This window comes from Molothrus aeneus, chromosome 5 (assembly GCF_037042795.1).
Source record: "Molothrus aeneus isolate 106 chromosome 5, BPBGC_Maene_1.0, whole genome shotgun sequence".
NCBI lineage: Eukaryota > Metazoa > Chordata > Aves > Passeriformes > Icteridae > Molothrus > Molothrus aeneus.
This window is the reverse complement of record NC_089650.1, coordinates 46,038,847-46,054,809: the sequence shown is the minus strand read 5'-3', so window position 1 is coordinate 46,054,809 and position 15,963 is coordinate 46,038,847. Positions and strand designations below refer to the sequence as shown.

Genomic DNA, 15,963 nt, shown 5'->3' with positions numbered 1-15,963 from the left:
ATACATGTGCTTCTATTCTTTCATCCAGTAACTACCACAATAACAATCAGAGAACACAAAACTAGGGGTATAAATAACTACAACATAAAATTCTGTATTGCTTTAAGCAAGTGCTACTTTGCAGGCATGGCAGGTACCTTCCACTTACCACAGGCACTTGCTGCTAAGCAACTTTCAAATCTTGTTTGAAGCAGATGAAATTAGTGACTGGAATTGGAAGCAACTTTATGTTGTGCAGAGATTTATTGGGGTGAAAGTGCTTCTGGCTGTGAAGCTGTAGCTGAAGAACCGATTTCTCTCCTTAGCCATTAAAGATGGCTGTTGTCAGTCCACTCAGAGATCAGAAAATCCCACCTAGCAGAAAACTTAACCACCTAACAAGACTTGATGAAAAGTCAAAATGAGGTGCTTAACAAAATAACTCATGAATTTCCTAGAAAATGTCATGAACTCTAAGTGCACAAACTAGAGTGGCCATAGCATGGAGCTTGAAGACCAGTCAGATGTGTTTGTAGTAGACAAAATTAGTAACTCTGGTGTCTGAGATACAGTGTGCATCAGATTGAGCCTGATCAGCCAAATCACATGCAGTGCTGGGAGTCAGTCATGAGCAGCAAATAAATAAGTGACGGGTATGGGACAAAAATATGATAGACTGCTCCATGCCAAATAACTGAAAGGCATGTCACAGATAACAGTAACTATTTTCTGTACATGTCTGTCTGCTTCCCATTACTGAGAGGATAGGCTTGTTTAGGTCTTTCCTACCACTTCAGGTACTGTACCAAAAAAGATTTAAGCCTTTTAGCTTCAGAGGGGATTTGTATCTACTTTCAAAATACTCAATGCCTTTCTGTTAATTGAAAATACATACCATCTTCTGGCTACCTATACTTCAGACACTTTGACTCATTCATGCCAGACACCTAGCTAAGCCCTCTCTGTAGCAAATGATGCTCTTTAAACCAGATCTGTCCACCAGAAACTGATAAATATTTCTTTATAGATTTACTGAATTTATTTAGGGCACCCTTTTATGCTCAGGCAACCTCTCTGGCATGCTATATGGCTGTAATAGAAAGGAGAGCATTGTGTTTTGCACAGCTGACCTGAGCTGAGGACTGTAAAGACTAAATGCCCAGGAAGACCTGAAACACCAAATGCTGGAAGTGATCCTACAGCACATGAAACATGGCATGCTTGGTCATTTTCTCCACTATCATCTATTGTGTTCTGAAAAATAGGGAGGAAAATTGAGGTAGCTCTTCAGCAAGTTCGTAATACACATTCTGAAAATAAAGAGATTTTGCAGAGTAAATTTTTTCTATGCAGTAGGAAAATCTCTGGGGGCCATACTAGTGATGCTGTATGGGGGAATAAGCCTGTGCTCAGAAATCCAAGTTCTGAATAAAAAATGCCAGTTCTGCAGCTGGGAGCTGCAGGAGATCTTGTCAATAAGCAGATACTTTCAGTTATTTTCCCTGAACTACAAGGTGCTAGACCTAAAGGGAGAAATGGAACTGAAAGGGATCTTACCATAGATGGGAGCTAAAATGAGGGGAGGCATCACTACATAGGGCATTAATGCATCTCATGTGTTCATTAGAGAAAGGAAAAAATGGAAATTCCTCATTTTCACAGCAGCTGAAAGTAGCATGGCAGCCCATGGGAAGGCACTGCTGGTACCCAGGCTTACTGCTGCCATCAAGGCTGAACAGCCAGCGGGATTAGGAACAAGCAAGGCTCCCACAGAACAGCATCAGGTGGTTTCTCTTGTCCCCAGCTCCCACCTGGCCCCAGTTCTGCCCTTTCCTGCTCACTCTGCTGTTAATGCACATCCCACTGCTAACACAGCTCCAAGCTGCAGCCTGAGTGACACGGGAGCAACATCACAGCCTGGCTGTGCCCGCTCTCCTACAGCACAGTTTGCTTCCCCTGCTGGAGAGGGAACCATCTGGGAAGCAGAGCAAATGCTCAGCCACTTAATTGGTACTTTCAGTAAAACAGACCACAGTCAAGATTGACAGACCTAGAGAAAATCACAGAGGAGACCATCAGCCATTATCAGGGAAGGAAAACAGAGCCTGCTTCCACTCCAAACTCTGAAAAACTTGAAAATAAAACAGGAGCTGTGTCCACCCCTCCAACCCTGGAGCATCATTGCAGCTTCTAGAACCACCCCAGTCCTAGAGACCCTGCCCCCTCTTCCCACCCCAAGCAGGAGCAGGGCTCTATGGATATGATGAATTCTTGTTCCTATGGCAGTTAAGAACAGTGTGATATCATTTAGTAAGGTAAATCATCTGCCACCCACCTTCTCATCTAGGTACTGGAATAAAGGGAGACTGATGCCTTGTTTTTAATTTCTAAAATGGCCTCGTTTACTAAAATCACTTAAATAGCATTTTCAACCATTTCTGTTTTACATTTTAAGGATGTCTCTTGGTTTCTTCATGGGAATGGCAGCACTCTTTAAAGAAGGATGGGAGGGATTAAGAAAGCCACCATCAAAACTATTCATATCTGCCCCCCTCGCTCTCCCTTTCTTACACATATACACTTACACTCCCCCTCTCTTACACATATACAGCACACATATCTATCTGCCATATGAGATTTTAGCTCTTACACTTGCCAAATCATCCACAATTCAAGAATTTACTATTCCAGGATCTTCTGTGTTGCAGATCTTCTAGCTCATCACACCTCAGTTTTCTTGTTATTTAAGAAAACTGATGATCTGACCTCTTTCTTCAGCTTTCCAACCACTCTTTTCAGTTTATTTCAGTCTCCCTAGATCAGCCACCTGTGACTGATTTTGCAACAGCTTGCAAAATGTATTTTGTGCTCAGTTCCTGTTCTTGTCAGAATCTCCTGTTTTAAAACTAGCTCAAGTTTAGTATTTAGCTCCTGAAGAGTACATGAACAGTAGGCTGTTCAGTATAAAGAGTTACTTTTATACTACCTTGGACAATGGCTTAAGTGCTGACTACTACAGATAAAATCCTCAAAAAGGCAGCCCGTCTCACCTCATGTTCTCAGAATTGTTGATGCTCTGCCACTATGGATCAAGAGAGATGTCTCCAGGCCTTCCCACCAGTAAGCACCAAAGGGAAGGATGGCCCTATCCATGGGATGGGCAATTAAGTTCCTAGTACCTGTTTTCTTGGCATCCTCCAAATACATGTATGATTATCTCTGCAGAAATAGCACCACAGGGCTGACTGCACAGCAGCAAGATGAAAGAAAACAAAGCTATTCATTTGTTATGGTTAGAAACTGCAGTCCATCTTTGGCAGATGTGAACTTCAAACCCTTTATCAGAGGTCATTCTGCTTGTCAAGAAACCTGAGAGCACAGGAAACAAGGTGATATTTCATCTTGAATTTCTGAAAACTACAAGGAGTCTCATGGAAGGTGTTATAAACAAAAACAATAAAACACACTGTCATTTTTACTTTAGTATTACTACAAGACAATTGACCTGCCTGTATGCATGTTTTGATGCAGTATGTATATTCTTGTACAGTAGTTCATAAGTACTTTCTTATTTTAGCTAAGGAAGTTTACTTCAATTAACCTTAAATCCACACCCTTTTAACTCAGTCTAGTCCTAATTGAGAATCTGTAGAGTTTTTACACGATCTTAATTAAACTTCTTTTAAAAAGACACACTTTTATTTAAACCTAAGTAAGAACACATCGAGACAAACCTTGTAAGAGATAATGTACTAGTTTTGAGAATAGCAATCACAGAAAAGATTGATCTCATGAATCAGCCTAAACTCTTAAGAACCCAGCACAAAGATTTTCAATACCCATTTACTACAATTTGCTCATTGCTCAAACCCACCTTGATATGCTGTCCCCAAAGAAAAGATGACTAGCTGCAAATGACCAACACACAAAACTCAACTGCAGTGCAACAACCGCTGTTCTGGACATTTTTTGCACATTAGTGTCCTACTAGCTGGTATGAAATAATTTTCAAAGATAAAACATGAGTCCATGAAGGCTGTTCTTTACCTTGGACTCATTTATAAGGCCCTGGAAAAAGCAACTTTATGAAGAACAAAGGACGTTACCACTACTTTTGCTTATACCCAGCTCTCTATTCTTCTTGCAAAGAGTGAAAGCAAACAAAATGTTGGAAAATAAGGTCATTTTTATAATATTTAAAATATTTCTTCACAGAATCGTTTAGGTTTGATGATCATTGAGTCCAACCTTCGTCCACTTGATTTCTACCTTATAAACTTAACCATGGCATGAAGTGCCATGTCCAACCATTTCTTGAACCCCTTCAGGCATGGTGACTCCACCATCTCTATGGACAGCCCATTCCAGTGCTTCCCATGAAGAAATTCTCCCTGATGTCCAATTTGAACCTCCCCTGGCCCAGGCTTGAGACCATTTTCTCTTATCCTGTCACTGGTTGCCTTGGAGAAGAAGCCAACCTCCACTAACAACAGCCTCCTTTCAGGCAGTTGTAGAGGGATAAGGTCTCCCCTAAGCCTCCTTGCTCCAGGCTAAACAACCCCAGCTCCCTCAGTTGCTCCTCACATGACTTTTGCTCCCAACTTTCCACCAGTTTCACTGCCCTTCTCTGGACAAGCTCCAGCACCTGAAAGTCTTTTTTTGAGGGGACCAGAACTGAACAGAGGACACCAGGTGTGGCCTCACCAGTTCTGAATACAAAGGGACAAAGAATGCACCTGTCATGTCCTTGTCCTATCATGATTATCTCATTCATCAATCGTTTATAGATTAATATTAGTCTTAGATTACTGTTAAAAAGTTTATTTTTATTAGATTTCATTCTGGCTATAATCACTGATAACTTTAGTTATTATTTGACTGGATGTTCTCATTTTCTTCTTCAAAATTATTTAATTGGACTATTTCTGTGAGTTTGGATGTTAGAAAGCAAAAGGACAGCCAGAAAACTGTGATTCAGTTTTAGAATTTAACTGCTGAAATAGCTGTGCATCTTTTCCTTTGAAAGGTATTTTCAGACTGCACTTCAGAAATAATGACAGGACTAATGGCCAGATTTTAGCCAATTAAAAAAGAAAAAACCGATCAAAAAACAACCAACCAAAATCCCTAGAAAGCAATTTGCTACATCCAGCAGATGATCTTCAGAGATGAAATTCCAGTTTCCGAAAGCCAGCTTGGCAGTATGATCTTCCCTGCCTTGTACATCAGGCAGCAAACACCTAAGTCAGCTGCACAGGCTCCCCATGGCATCTCTGAGACACCTCCACCCCTGTTGTGTCAGTATGTCTGAAGTGCTTCTGGAGATGAAAGGAGAGTCCACTTTTCTATTAATGTAAACTTTTGGCATACTGATATACAAGGATAACAAGACTTACTGCCTGCCAGGGTACTGAACTCCCTGGCAAGAAGCAGGAAGACTATAGCTTCTCATCAGCAATGATATGCTATATAGTGAGACAGCTTCAGGCTTTCCTTCACTGGGAAAAAAAATGCTTTAATTTCACTAAACTAGTCTGTTAAAAACAAGGCAGTTGTAGCTTTAACTAACAACAGCTGTCAAAGTAAAAGAAGTAAATAAATAGATAAATAAATGTACACACACATATTACATACATAAACAAAAACTGGCAGATTCCTTTTAACTCCTTTGTCCACAGTTACATTGTTCAATGACATAAAGATGCTTCTTTCTTCCTTTGTAAACCAAACCAAATCAGGAGCACATACAAAGCCGTGGCCTAGGGGAGAATAGCTGAAAATGCAGACACCCATATTTGCTGCCAGCCTGCAGACAGCAGCTGCTGCCTGCAGCGCCTCATCCGACAGTGACGGCGCTGCACTGACGTTCCACATTAGAGAGTCATATTGCTTTGTTCCCTCAGGGGAGCCTCTCTGTTTAAGGGGATACTATTAAGGATGGCAAGTTCAAAAATAAGCCCCTTTTTTTGTCTCTTTGTATAATTCTGTGTGAATATTTATCTGTATTTTATGGAAGAATTAATTGAATGTCACTATAGATGCACAAACAAGACAGAATCTAACTAAATGCCAGGCACGTAGTTCACCAAACTGCTGCAGTACAGAGCACTGGTTTGAAATCTACAGCTTCATTCCTCTCTGACAGGCAGCCAAACCCCACAGAGACTCTAAGCCATTAGCATACATGCAATGCCCCAGAGCAACCAAATGAATGTGTCTCTGCATCCAGACGGTCACTGTGATGCACAATGCCCACAGCAGTTGTGCACGTGTAACCTAACACAGCAAGAACCCCAGCTGCGAAAATATTCACACCTATAAAGGTAAGTTTAGAAAAGGCCCTCTGCAAAGGCCTTTGAATGCCCATTCTCTGTGGGGACAGACCACTAGTGCTTTATCCTGAGCAGGCCACTTAATCTCTTTGCTATCCTAGCTGCTGTATCCCTATGGGCTGGGAAAACACACCCTAGTCCCACTAGGATGTGGTAACTGCAAGTGGTACTAAAGGTGATGTAGTATGTCTTATTTAATACACTTGAGAAATCCTTCATCCCACTGCTATCTCCTTGTGCTATTGGAACATTCTAAAGTCTCAGAGAGACATCTCCAGCAGGTCAGCAGAAGAATCTGCTCCTGTTTGTACTGGCACAGAGCTGCTCTTCTGTCCTGTGACCAAGGACACTATCCTCCTGTGCGAGGTTTGTGCGTCAGGCCTCTCACACTTGGGTGGATTCCTAGACGAACTTCCACTCCTGACTGTGATGCTTACAGTTCAGATCTTGCTGCTTTTTATCTGTCTGCTCACTTCCATCATTTGGAGCTCTTCTCCATCCAATCACACAGGCAGCCTGATTATCACCCTCTTTGCTCTGTACAGCTTATCTGGAGTTATCACTGCAGGCCATGCAAGCAGCAGAGGATGCAGAGAATAGCCAGGCTGATACATGTTCCAGAGTCAGAGGAATGCTTTCTCCAGCTCACTTAACCCTTAGCAGACCTTTGTGTCCACCCACAGCCTATAAAACAGACGGACTGCCTGGCCTCACGTCTCTGTGGATGACAAGCACATGGGATCTTCACACAAAATTTGCCTTGCTTCCTTGCCAGCTAATTTGACATTTCTCAGCTACTGTATTCTCTCTGATAACCTAAGCCGTCTGAGAGTGTTTTATTAGCAGATGGTTTGAATGACTCATGATTACCTACCCCGATGAAAATACAGTGGCACAATTTACTGTTGCCACTGCAACAGTCCTAGATCCCTTACTAATGACAGTAATGAGTGCAGCTGACAGGAAAAAAGGTTAGTGGTGCCAATATTTTCCACATTCAGCTCTTTCAGTAAATGCTAAATGTATCTTTTTAGCATCTTTCAGTATTTCTTATCAGGATGCTTTTTTTCTTTTGTGACCAGCACTATTTTTATTGTGCTAAGTCAGTTCAGAATCAATGTGACTCTTGTTAGATATCTGCAAGCCAGTGATTTATATAATTGAGGTTCTGCCTGGGATGGTATCTTCTAACAGCAGTTTTTCCTTCTCTTATAGCAGAGGTCTTGCAAGTGGAGTCTGCTGTAATTTTCTGACCTCCCTGGAGTTGTAATAGATGCCCTTCCTCTCAGAACTTGCTTTCTAGTGGTGTCCTCATCATAGAATCCCTTACTTCATGGTAGAAATGCAGCTAGCACATGAAGTGAAAAAAAATATCTGGTCTCCTTTTCCTACTCCCATCCAGGAACTTTTAAAATATGTAATTGAGTACATTTTCCTTTTGCTGCACTTGCACAATCACAACTCATCAACATCAAGACTATATCCTTTTTAAAACTTCTTCATGTACTATCATATGGGTACTTCCACACTCAAGAGAGTGCTGCAGGAAATCCAAATGCACAACAGGTTTCCAAGACTAGCTCCTAGTGGTAACAGGAAAGCTGGCATTTGCTCAAGTGATGACATACATGAACTCATATCATCACTGCAAATTGCAAAATCACTGGGCTAATGAGTGGCATGGTAAACAGGAGAGGTAAAGGGGATGGATAATCTTTCCATTGACCATCTTCAAAACCTCCTCTTGGCTTTCTAGGCTACAGACATTTTGAGAACAAGGCACTTTCTTCCAGGGTTCCTTCTTACCCTCTCTCATCCTTCTTCCCTACTCAATCAAACCTTTAAAAGAGCTACCTAAGGGCTATACAAATGTGGAAAGCCCCCAGTATAGCTATATATTTTCTCTGACAAGCTCACTGACTTAGTGTCATTTTCACCTTAGGCTCCTGCTCTAGGCTGAAACATGATCTAGCACATTTTAAGGGTCTGCTCAGCACCTCTCTCAAAGCATGCATGGAGGAAGACCTTCCCAGCCACTCTATTTCTCAAAGGAGGTCAGAAATATCATACTTTAATTTTGTATCACTGCCATGTAGTTTCACAAGAATTTCCTTTCTCCTGTACTGATCACAACATCTCCAAGATACCACTTCCAAATGAATTTTTTGAGAGCCCTAAGAAGTTCTAAAATACTTTCCATCTAATTCTGTGAAGCAACGGCACATTTCTGGTCTAGGCAGAATATGGCTTGTGTTCCACTCCCAGCTTCTAGGCATCTTAAATTGATCTCTCAGAGTTTCACCTTGACCAAACACACCAAAGTCAGACAATTTTTCACTGAGCTCCACCAGATTGTGGGTAGCAAGTTTCCTTCTGTAGCTGTCCAGCTTATTTGGTTAATATAGCATCTTATCCTTTTCAATAGGGAACATATTGTCATTTTTAAGATACGTTAATTTTATATTATACACAGTGACCTTCATATGAAAGGGTCTAAATTTTGATGTTACAACAAAGTGATTTTCACCAAAAGGGAAAGAAATCCATTAATCTAGAGAATCTGGAATACTCTGTCCCTCTCTATTCCACATGCTTTTCTCACAGCACTTCACAGACCTTTTCTTGCTTCCCTGAAGCAGACAGGTGCTTCAGGGATCAAGCAGGGCATTTTAGCTCAGATGAAAAAAAAAGATGGCTTAGATTCTTCTGTGAATAATTCTTTTTGCTAGGCATACCCATTAATTATCCCCAAACTACATGAAACACTACTGCTTTACCCCAGCTCAAATAATATGACAGAGTCTTCACTGCATGTACTGCAATTCCTATCTGGGTCACACAGCCCAAAGGGACTCTAATAATCTTTCAGGCGTCCTTGGTCATAAAGATCTTTCCCTATTTCTGGTTCTGTAAATTACACTGGTCAAAGCTGAAGCTTGTTTTGATCTCACACCATTCTGCAAATATGCAGATTCATTGAGCTTTATCTATCACTGGCTCTAACTAGGAGATTGGTGCTGCTCTGAGGAGGGTGCTGGTCCCTTCAAATCCAAACTATTCTATGATTTTTGTTTTAAATCTGAAAGATCTTTTGTCATCTTTGGTCATTCACAGACTCCTCCACTAATTATAGGTCATGCTTTTAGCTAATGGTGAGGACCAAAAAATTTGACAAGCTGAAGAAAAGCCTGTAATGTTCCCTTCATGTACCTTCAGATTTCTTCCCCATTGCAGAAGCTGTGTGGACACAGCTGCCTGGGAGACCATCACTGTATTCATAACTTTACATCAGAACCTTGCAACTTCTAAACCAGAGAGACAGGAAAGGTGATCCAGGGCTGCAAGAGACAAACCACCTAAGACTATCAAATTAATGAGTCATATCCAGCCTATGAGATGTCTCAGCCCACTTTTTGTTTTTGGAGAAAGAAAGGGCAAGGTGCACTTAAACTCTCACAACAGCTGCCTGTTTGTGAACAGCTCAGCACAGTGAGTTCAAATTGCCAGTGGTGCTGCTTGAGTAGGAGGACTGAGATTCAAGCCCCTGTCCTCCTGAGCATGCAGTCAAGCCTTTTGGAGACCACATGTCAGGCACTTAACAAGGTATTATATAACACCTAAAGGAGTTAAGAGAACCCTCTCTTATCTCAGGTTTGTATTTTTAAAAAAACATTCATTTAGAAAGTAAGAATACTAGCACACAGTCAATCCTCAAAATCCACTGTACGTGGGATGTGAGACTACATTTTCTCACCAAGTATCTTGGAGTTTCACTGATGAATTTGTCAAGTTATTAGAGCTCCTGTAACCTCAATCCCTTTCATAACCCAGGTTTATTCTGGCATTTGACAGTGGTGTAGCTAAGCCTCTCTTTGACCTGGTTCTGCAATATTTTCACCAGCTCTGACTCTACAGGGAACAACAGGAACCTCAGCAGCTACATATATTGGTTTAAATTTACAACTTCTGGTACTTTCTGTAACCTCTCTTTGGCATACTGTTGCCTGAGAAACCAGTGTAACATCATTGAGGAATTGTGGCTGTACTTACTGCTCTCAGCCTTTTAGGATGGCAGTGGGCTATTTATGCTCAAAAAAGGAGCTTTTTGGTCATCTGCTGTTGCAGGTGAGCCCAGTCTCACCAAGGCTGCTATCTCCCACCAGAATTTCAACAGTCATGTCCCACCCTTCCTGTGCTGCTGCTCATCCAACCACCCCATGAATAAGCTGGCAGAGCCAACATGCTCAAAACCTGCAGGAGTGGTCAGGTTTTGGTTAGCTCTCCAACAACTGGGATGAGTACCAGTGCTGGGAACAGAGGAGGCAGGCACATCACCCAGGATGGCAATCAGTGCCAATCAGATTGTCCTTCACCTCCATGTTTGATGCCAAGATCTTCCATTTATCTACTGCTGGCTGCTGCTGTTGTGCACAAGTTTATAAGACTACTTCTCTGATGCCATAAATCACTTATCTTGGTGTAACCTTTCCCATTTGTTGCATCTTGGCAAGAAGAAAGTTTGGGGAAAAAAGTGCCTGGGAACAAAAGCAGTTCCTGAACAGACAGAGCAGAAGCCAGTACAGTGAGCCTAGCACAAGCACAGAGGCTTTTCCTGGCACATTTAAGTGAGCAAGGTTTCTCATTCCCCACAGCAGTCCTCAGTCTCCCCATAGAGAGCCTTCTAGCATTAACCTTGCAGCAGAGGAAAGCTCCACTTTCCCTTTGGTTTTGTGTTTCTCTGGCTCTTTGGTCAGCTCTCCTTTGTTTCAGAGTCCTTCTGCTTTCCAGAGTGCAGTTACTGATCTACCAGACAGGGACCACCATGAGTGTCTCCCAAACAGCCCCGGCTGGAAGAGCATTTCCCAGACACCCCCCCATGACCCCCACAGTGCAGTGCAGTACTGCTGCTAGGTTACAAGGCCTGGCATGAAGAGATGCAGCAGTACTGAGAACATCACCTGGGGCTTTGACAGCACAGATCTGGGCCCCTGTAACAGCACTGGGGCAAGCTCCATGGGCATATGTGTGTGAATCTCTTCCTTGCAGCTTCCTACTGAGTTCCTCTGGGTAGCTGAAGCACACAGGGTGCATATTCTCAGACATGCATGAAATGGCTCTCTGAGCCTCCCCAGTTGTTTCACAGGCTCTAAACTGCATCCTGTCCCATTCCTAACCAATACCCAGTCAGATGTGATGGAGCTGCATTCCCCTGACCTCTCCCAGCACTGGTAAGCCTCACTGACTCTGGCTGCTCTCATAGTTCAGTTTAATTTGTGCCTCTGTTGTCTCTCCTGGAGGCCTGCAGCTGCCAGTATTCCTAGTTAGACAAGGGATGCTTGCTGCTTATTTCTGCTGGGCTCTTCTCCCTGAGATGAGGGTGCTTGTTCTACTTGTGGGGACCACCTCATCACTTGTTCAGAGGTCCACCACTTCTCTGCTTTGGTGCAGCCCTACAACACCATTTCAACCTAAAAAATACTTAATTCTCAATTTTTTATCAAACCAGATTACCTCCTACAGAATGTGAAATGATTATGGTGAGCAGACAAATCTTTCAGGTCAGCAGGAGTGGTGGGATGGGATGAAAAGCTGCCCCCCATGCAGAGAGCCCCCCACACCTCCCTGGCAGTGCATCTGAAGATGAAGCCTCTCTGCCACATTTTTCCTGTGGGGATTATAGAAAGAACATATGACCAATGGAAAATACTGACCACGACCCCATGGCAGCTACCCTACCCTCCCACAGTGCCCTTGCACAGACACTTCCTGGGTTTTTGCTTTGCACACTCTATCCTTGCTCGTCATATACTGTGAGTGTCAGCAGCTGTTTGTGCATCGCCTGCTGCCTTATCCCCCTTTATGGGCTGTTGTCAGCGGCTGTTTGTCTTTCCCTGCATTCAGGAGGTGATAAGCAGATGCCTGTTCCTACAAAGACTCTCAGACTATCTTTTACTGCCCTTTTAACTGCTGCTAAAAGCAAAAAGAAACAAACAGGATTGCCAAAGGAGAGTTGGTTTGACATTTAAAATATTTTGATACTGAGTGAGACTAAAGGTTCTGAAGCAGTATTTGCTTCTGACCATTCTTCTGGGCTTTTTAATCAAAGCAGAGAGAAATGAAATCCTAAATACTAAGGGTAAACAGCAGGATTAAAAAACCTGTAATCTGCTCATTTCATGCTTTTTGGACAGCAGCAGCAATGGCTTCTGACATATTTCCAATGTCCAAATATTGCTGACTCTTTTTTGTCTTATTTGATGCTCTAGCCAGACAGAAACATTAACAATTAGTAGCACTGTTATCATTTGACAGCCTGGAACTATGAAGAGGACAGGAGGAGAGGGAAGACAAAAAACCTCTTAGCATTTTGACTGAAGTAATTTTGATACAAGCTTCTTTCTTTGAAAGCAAAGCCACTGTTCCCCCAGCAGCAGCAAGAGTAGGGCTGATTCTGCGAGCACTGACCCGCCCAGGCAGGTGAGGGGGGCAGCACCAGTGACCCTGCTCTCCTCCTGCCTGCCAGCACCTGGCAGCAGCAGGCAAAGGGGACAGCCCTGTCCAGCTTCAACAGGAACTCTTGGGCTCAGGTTCAGGCCTGAGCAGAGTTCAGGGGAGTTGGCCACCACACTGCCCTCCTCTTCATCTGGCCAGGGAGTTCAGGCAGAGACTGACCTAGCCTCTGCTCAAATCCACGGCAACAAGCCATGTTCTGTTTATCCCATTTTTAAAAGCAAGAAATGTTTCTAGACCCTTCTGGGAAACAGATAGTGGCTGATATGGAAGCTTCCATTGCCCTTTTCTAAATTGTGGGAACCATGGAAACAAAAGCAGCCACAGCTGCTGGTGCACAACTCCTGTGACTTTAGCCAATGCACCTTGTAAACCAAGAAAGGACCATGAAAATGAACAAGTGCATCCTATGGCTTTCTGCTAGAGGGCAGGTGGGGCACAGATTTTATCTCAAAGCTTGTTCATGTGCATTTTGCAGAAGTAGAGCCCACGGACACAGACACTGGGGCTCACAGATCTGTCAGGGTGAAACAGATGCAGCTACAACATTTGGCATCTCTGTTCATGCTCTGATGACCCAGCGCTGCAGACATGTTTACAACTGCACATGAAAAATGCATCCCTAAACAAAAGAAATCTAAAGGCAAATTTTGTTTTTATGCTGCCTGACCTTGACTGGGTGTTGTGGCAGAGGAGGGGGGAGCTGCCAGAGCCTGGTCACAGGAACAATTAACCCTTTGGGAGCAAGGGGTTTGACAGCCAGGAAGGCATAATTACGAGGCATCCCAATGTTCTTATCACTTCCTAGGAAGAGACAAGCCACAGAACAGGTCCCAGCCCAGAAGTGTGGAGACATTACACCATGCTGGATGTGACAATGCTCTAAAAAAGCCATCCCTTCATATCCAAATGAGATGTGTTTTCAACACCCAGTACTGTTTGGTGCACAAAATACAGCATGAACCAACTGTTTTCTGTTTTTCAGTCATCTGATAATCACTGGATCAGACTGGTCCCCACACAGCCACACTGTCACCAGCAACATTATTTATGTATAAACCCCCAGCCTTCCTCTGCAGCCAGATTTGCCAGGTAGGTAATTGTTGTTCCCATCGAAGCAAAATTGGCTTGCTTTCAATGACATGCATCTGCACTGCTATTATACAGCAGACTGCCTCGGTTAAGATTTTCCAGCACAAAGATGAGGAAGAAAAAAATAAATGATCCTTTTCTTTTGCATTTTTCACCTCATATTTAGAATTCCACCTAATTTAATTGTGGATTCTGCAGTCACAAGGAGGAGGGGGGGAAATTGCAGAGAAGCCTTTTTTCTCCCAGAGATAAAAATGAAGTAAATGAGATAGACATGAAATAGCAGTTTTTTCCTGATGGTTAAATCACTTTCCCCCAGCTCTCACCCATCTAATACTGCAGCATTCTCAGTCCCCAAATGCACCATCTGAGCAGTGCATTCATTAGAAGAGTGTCTGCAACTCCTGATCACTGACAGATGCGATCTTATCAACTGCCACATCCAAACAAAACTGCCTTTTCCCCCCAATCTTCAGTGGCCTGAATTCAGCAGCACTGACAGCCCTACGCTGCCTTGCTGCTTGCATCAAGGATGCACCCACAGTTAGGAGGTAGATGCTTCCCCTCCAGCATCTTCCATCCCTCCATAAGCAGGCAAGGACCACAGCTTTAGCCAACAACCTACGGCAAAGAGAATGCAGCGTGGCGGGTACAGCAAGGATAAAACAAGCCCTGTTCTCACAGAAAAAGGATGTAAATGGGATGCGTTTACTTACATGACGATTCAGTGCCAAACATGGCTCGCCCCAGATGCTATTTTAAAAAGGAAAGAAGAAAAAATAGTGGAAGACAGAGGGAGCGTATGAGAGAGGGGATGAGACTGCTACACAGCAGGGGTCATGAAGCCAGACAATGCAGTCCAGGCTATCCAAGCTGCCAGATTCTGCTCTCTCCTCCTCTGCTCCGCTCCACACCGCAGACAGCTTTTCCTTGCAACCGCAGGGAAGGAAGGTCCTTCTACAGGAAGCAAAAAGCAGGAGGCTGTGTTTTAAATCCGAGTGCTAAGGGCAGGCCGTTGTCCTTCGGTGATACCGGCGGGCAGGAGGGGTATCAGCCAGCAGATACTGCAATCGCCAGCCCCGCTCGCCGTGAGACAATAGCGGAGCTTATGCACACACGGGATGACGTCAGGACACTGCAAAGACTGACTGCTGCTAACCCAGAGGCTCGCAGGGGGCTTGGACACTGCACAGCCACTCGGGGGGCGACTCCTTTGTCCAAGGAGCAGAGGACAAAGAGACAGACGCGTATTTCATTTCCCTCTGCGATGCTAAAGCTCCCACCCGGGATGGTAATGCTAGCAGGAAAATATCTGCCTTGAATTCATGCCGCTTTTCTCAGCTGCACAAGATGCAAAGCGTCTCTGTGCAAACAGAATCAATTTCAGCGACAAATATCTTAGTAAATGACACTTATAGCATTTTCAGTAAAGAATAACCCCAAATTTCTATCACAAATTCTCTTTATTATTTTTCCCTCAAAGAAATACTGAACTCCTGGGCCAGTCTACACTCCAGACCTAATTTTCCCATCAAAGTGTTAGCCAACTGTCTCTTTTACTTAAATTTATTGTCAGAATACACTGTAACAATACTCTAACAACAGCAAATGAGTCACACATCTAAATAAAAATAAAAACCCCAAAGCACACTGAATTCAATGATAAAAAGGCATCCTAGCAACCAAAGAAATACTGTCCCTAATTTTTCTTTATTCTTCAAAACCAACTAGATCTAGTGTGCATCTGCGAGCGCACTTTTTTAGTGTACTAAGCGTATTTTTTTCCTGACATTTAGTAATTGAAAAATTCAAACAAAGCCCTAAGCTTGCTCCTTGTCCTCTCACAGACAAAAGGAGTTGCCTGTCCTGTGCTGGTGAGAGCAGCCAAGCAGGAAGCTGATGGCTGGAAGCTACCAGACATTGGGGACCATCCATAGAATGGCTGTCGAGAGGGGGCAAAACCAAGAAGGTTTCTGCAAAGTCTCGCTGAACACAGACATGCAGTTCCCAAGATGTCAGACATTGGAAAGTACTGCTGGTGGATGAGGAG

The 15,963-nt window shown here is 43.4% G+C and overlaps 1 protein-coding gene across 2 annotated transcripts in view; it reads right to left on the bottom strand.

Annotated features, from left to right (window-relative positions):
- The window catches only part of ST7 (suppression of tumorigenicity 7), a 137,890-nt gene that overhangs the window by 82,692 nt on the left and 39,235 nt on the right, over positions 1-15,963 (bottom strand). Inside the window, exon 1 of one of the 2 annotated variants that reach the window (XM_066550557.1) lies at positions 14,630-15,041. The exons of the other annotated variant lie outside the window; for it this stretch is intronic. Within the exon in view, the coding sequence (XP_066406654.1) occupies positions 14,630-14,651 (22 nt within the window). The 5' untranslated portion in view covers positions 14,652-15,041. Of the gene's footprint in view, positions 1-14,629; positions 15,042-15,963 lie in introns of those variants that run through there. 2 annotated transcript variants of the gene reach the window in all.